The 4,502-nt window shown below is 65.8% G+C and overlaps 1 protein-coding gene across 1 annotated transcript; it reads left to right on the top strand.

The window, feature by feature from the left end:
* Positions 1 to 1,791: 1,791 nt before the first annotated feature.
* Positions 1,792 to 2,538, top strand: EMIHUDRAFT_106380 (hypothetical protein; the record flags this gene model as incomplete). The annotated part of the gene is made up of 1 exon (XM_005760015.1): positions 1,792 to 2,538. The coding sequence occupies one exon, from the start codon at positions 1,792 to 1,794 to the stop codon at positions 2,536 to 2,538; it is 747 nt and encodes a 248-aa protein (XP_005760072.1).
* Positions 2,539 to 4,502: the final 1,964 nt, after the last annotated feature.

Raw genomic sequence — 4,502 nt, 5'->3', positions numbered from 1 at the left:
GACAAGATATCACGACGCTTGAGGAAACAGGTCGTGCACCGTCTTCAAAATGGCGGACGTGTACTCCACCATCGTCCGGCGAGTGATAACGGAGCGCATCAGCTCTTTGGAACGCAGCGCTATCGCCTCGCATCGATCGTCGTTCTCCAAGCACCAGCGCACCTTGCGCGTGATGTCGCGAGACGTGGCTGGGATGTAGTGCTCATAGGGTTGTAGCAGCGGCGAGTACCATTCGGTGTGGACGGGCTCGTCGATACCGTCACGCATGAGCCAGACGACCGCGCTCCCGCTCGACAGTTTCCAGAAGGAGGCGTCTGACGCCATGCCAAAGCCGTCGACGTTCAGAATCATCTTGTAGTCATGCTGGCCTTCTTTCGACACGGCGCTCCTGCGGCAAGGCTCACAGGAAGCCTGCCAAGAGGGGACTGAGCCGCTTGGCAGCAAGATGCCAAAATCAATGTGCGTCTCGTTGACGAGCGTCTCGTTGCCAGCGGAGAGAGCGCCCTCCGAGACGAGTTCCTGGCAGACCTTGCCTCTGAGCAACATGCGTTGGCAGCCGGCCAAGGCGACGCGCGCGCGAGGCGCACGCGCTCGCATAATCGTGGGCTCGACAGTGGGCGAGCAGGCACCTCGATACACCAGGTGGGGAAGCTTACTTGCCCAACTTTTTGTGTCACGATTTGGGCGCAGGCGATGTTGATAGACGCGCCACAGCTCTCGTGTGAATTTCGTTGGCAGCCCACCCTCTGCAAAGCCGTGACCGATGAGCATGTGCACATCTGGCACCAGCATGGTCCAGTGATCGTGCGGTCCTCTCGACGAGGTGAGGATGGGAAGGCCGAGATGTCGGTACAAATCGGGGTGCGGGCATGTCGAGGCGTCAGACAGCTCGAGGAAGAAGGCAAACGGACGATCGAACATCGAGGCGTTGCGCTTCAGCCCGAGAACGTGGGTGAAGAAATTTACAAAGACTTGGCTGCGGCGCCTGCGATCGCTGTGGGAAGCATTTTGGACCTCAAGCTCCTCTAGTGAGTCCGAGGAGTCGGCTCGGAAGGCGTTGCCGTCCCAGACAAGCTTGAGCAGGTTGTAGGAGTAGCCCGAGTGCGCTGCGGACCAGCCCGTCTGCTGCAAAAAGGAGCGGAACTGCGTGGCTGTCGTGTCTGGATGCAGCGCTGCGGCAGCGGCTGGCGCACTCTTTCGCAGCCGGCCAGCGATCTCGAGGAGAAAGCCCGACGCCGAGACCGCTCCATGCGTGGCCTCGGCGCAGCGCGCTGCCGCGCTTGCCATCGTCTCCGTCGCCTTCGGCGGGCACTGCTTTTCGAGACCTCGAGAGAAAGAATAGGCCGGGCCGATATAAAAACGAACTCGGGGGCACGGGCGGGGTCGAACTGAAGTAGCGCCGTAGTGTGGTGTGAGAGAGTTGATGAGTTGTGGGTAGGTGAAAGGTGTCCGTCAGGAAACACGCCTGCGTGGATCGCGTCATATTTTTTTCATACCAATCCTCGCTACCCAACGCGGCCAGCGACCTCCTCGAGGAGGTCGCCAGCATCGCCAATGCCCAGCTCCGCGAGCCGCCCCTCATACCTGCGCTAGAGGCTGTCGGCGACGCGCGCGCGCTTGAACAGAGCCGCGAGCGGCTCTCCCAGGTCGATGGCGGGCGAGGCCGCCATCGAAGGCCTGGTGCCCGGCCGCGTGGCCCCCGGGCTGCGGGTGGGTGCTCGCTGTGGCGGCCGCCGCGTTTTTTTAAAGGCAGCGCCGAGTGTTGGAGTCGGTCCTACCGGTACACACAGCATGAGCGGGGAACTCCTGGCGGAGCTGCCTACCGCCATCCTCACCGGGCGCAGCGCAGTCAACGCTCTCGCCGAGGGTCGCAGCGTTATGCTGTCGGGTGCGAGCGACGGCGCGGACACGCTGTTCGGCGCACTTGCGCTCGGCTGTGGCCACCTGGTCGCGCACCTGCTGGGTCCGCACAACGTGCCCAGCGCAGCCGCACGCGCGGGTCAACAGGAGGCGCTGTGCCACCTCGACGACGGCATTCTGCACTCGGAGCTTGTCGACGAGGTGGTGGATGCGATCCGGCGCGCGCGCTACCCGAACTACGCCTCCCTCGCGGCCTTTGACCGCGACTGGAGGAAGTCGCGGCGCAACGTGCTGCAGGTCCTCTGCGCTGACGCTGTGTACGCCGTCGCTTACCGCGCGCCCTCCGCTAGCGACTCACAGACGGCCGCGTGTGACGTCGGAGGCGGGACGGGCTACGCGTGCCAGTGCTACATCAACCGCTTCCAGCCGCTCGGGCCGGAGGCCGCCGCCTCCTGCCGCCTCTACTTGTACGACGACGGCGCTCCGGAGTGGGCGGGATGCCTCAAGGACGCGCGAACCCACCGGCGATGGAGTGCGTGGGACCCGGCGAGTCAGGCGTGGGCGCCGCTCGACGGACCGCCGCCGCGGCCGGAGGGTGTTTACGCCGGCATCGGCTCGACGCGGCTTCACCCGGACTTTGGCGACGCGGCGATCAGAGCGCTCATGGCGCCGGTCTGACTAGCGGAGAGCGGCGGCCACTGCGACCTGCGTCTAGTGTGAGTGCGCACCGCGCGTTGGATTTCTTTTCACTGAGCGGGGAGGTAAGGTAAGGTAAGGTGGAGAGCATCTGAGAGTTAGGTTTCTGGAGCCTCGGGTGCTCTTACGCTTTTGATCGGGTCAGGAGAGTGTGCGACTTTTACCACGTTGGTCGTCTCGGAGCGTCGCCTAGCTTTTAGCATTTTCTCAAAAATATTTCTTCGGCGCGCGCTGCGCTCTCACTTGTCTCTAGGCCCCTCTAGGGGGAGTAGGGTGCCCCCACAGGGCGGCCAAAAAAGAAATGAAAAAAAGAAATGGGGCAAGCTCCATTGCAGCACTTCGTGTTGGAGAGTCGAGATATTGAGATTGTGACTAGGAGGGAGGGACGCTGGGGATTCTCAAAGGTATACCCTTGGAATGGCCGGATCCAGCCTTGAAAGTAGTAAGACGAGATCGCGCGCGCTTCGCGTGTTCGCGCGCTGCACCGCCTGTTCTCCGCGGCTGAGTGACGACGCGTGCCGTGTGCCAGCAGAGTTGGGCGCGCGCGGCGCGACGGCGCCCGCGAGGGAAGGCGCGGGTGCAGCGGCTGCCGGCGGTCGTACCGCTCGCCGGCCAGCGCAACAGCGGGCCAGCGGCCAGCGCAGCGGCCGCCGGTGCAGCAGCCAGAGCAGCCGGTGCGCGCCTTGCGAGTCGAGTACTGCCGCCCGGCAGCCTTGAGGCGGCCAGGCGGCAGTACTCGCTCGAACTTTGCGAGCCGTGCGCGCGCCGAGGCGCGCGCGGCGCGCGCCCGCCCGGCTGCCAGTAGGAGGCGGCGCAATATGGCCATAGTACAGCCCTTGAGGAGGAGGAAGAGGCTGGCTGGCAGTGCTGTATGCCGCCGAGGGGCAGTTTTGGGGTGCTGAGTCACGCCCAGGGAACTGCAGAACCAGGGACAACCCGCCCCCCCAGCCGAGCGAGGCCGGTCGAAGCCCACTTGAGTGCAGGAGCAGGCGGACATCGCTTCCAGGGAGGGTGGCGTGCTTCTACTCACGCCGCACCCCCCCCTAGCATGTGGTGAAGCCTCTGGGGGGGTCGGGACCCCCCCCCCAGCACGTGGTGAAGCCTCTGGGGGGGGTCGGACCCACCCGGCCCCCCTCGACATCACCCCGCCGGCCTGCCAATGCGCAGCTCGAACGTGCACAGCCGGGTCCGTGCTGCGGCGGCGGCTGGCGACGCCGCCGCGAGATCGCTCGAGAAGCTCCTCGCCGACGGAGAGATCGGAGACCACAACTTTATCGCTATGGCAGAGTGCATCCTGCAGGACGCCTCCGCACCCGCCCCGCCGCCGCTCGCCGCGCCGGACGCGCCAGAGACGCCGAGCTGCGCCGAGGAGGAGGCGTGGTCTCCGTCGCGTCGACCCGCAAAGAGGAACCCGGCCGCCGCCGCGCCGCCGCAGCGGCGGCCGCCGCAGCCACAGGCGGCACTGCAGCAGCCGCAGCCGCAGAAGCCGCAGCGTCCGCCTCTGCCCGGCTTCCTCTTCTTCTGCTCGGGCAGGACCTTCAGCGAGTGCATGCAGCGGTCGCTGCTCGGCAGCGGCCCCGGCGACATGAGGATCCTCGAGCGCGTGACGCCGACCACGCCGCTCTTTCTCTTCCACTTCTCGCGGCGGCTACTGTACGGCGTCGTCACGCCGCCCGGCTACAGCTGTGAACGGCGTCTCTTCACACCTCACGCTGTGAACAGGTACGGCGTCTTCTACGCCGCCCAGCCCGCCGCCCTCAACCAGGTGCCCGAGGCTTGGTGCGGCAAGGCGACGGGCGGTCCCAGCAAGGCCACCGCATCGAAGAAGGCCGGAGGGACAAGCCTCTCTCCGGCGGCAGTGGCGACGAGCTGTGAATGGCGTCTCTTCACACCTGCAGCCGTGAGCAGGTCGCCCTACCCGGCGCAGCTGCGCGTGCTCCGCACGG

Source organism: Emiliania huxleyi (genome assembly GCF_000372725.1).
Source record: "Emiliania huxleyi CCMP1516 unplaced genomic scaffold EMIHUscaffold_78, whole genome shotgun sequence".
NCBI classification, from domain to species: Eukaryota; Haptophyta; order Isochrysidales; family Noelaerhabdaceae; genus Emiliania; species Emiliania huxleyi.
Note: the sequence above shows the minus strand (reverse complement) of the source record. Positions and strands in the feature narration are given on the sequence as shown.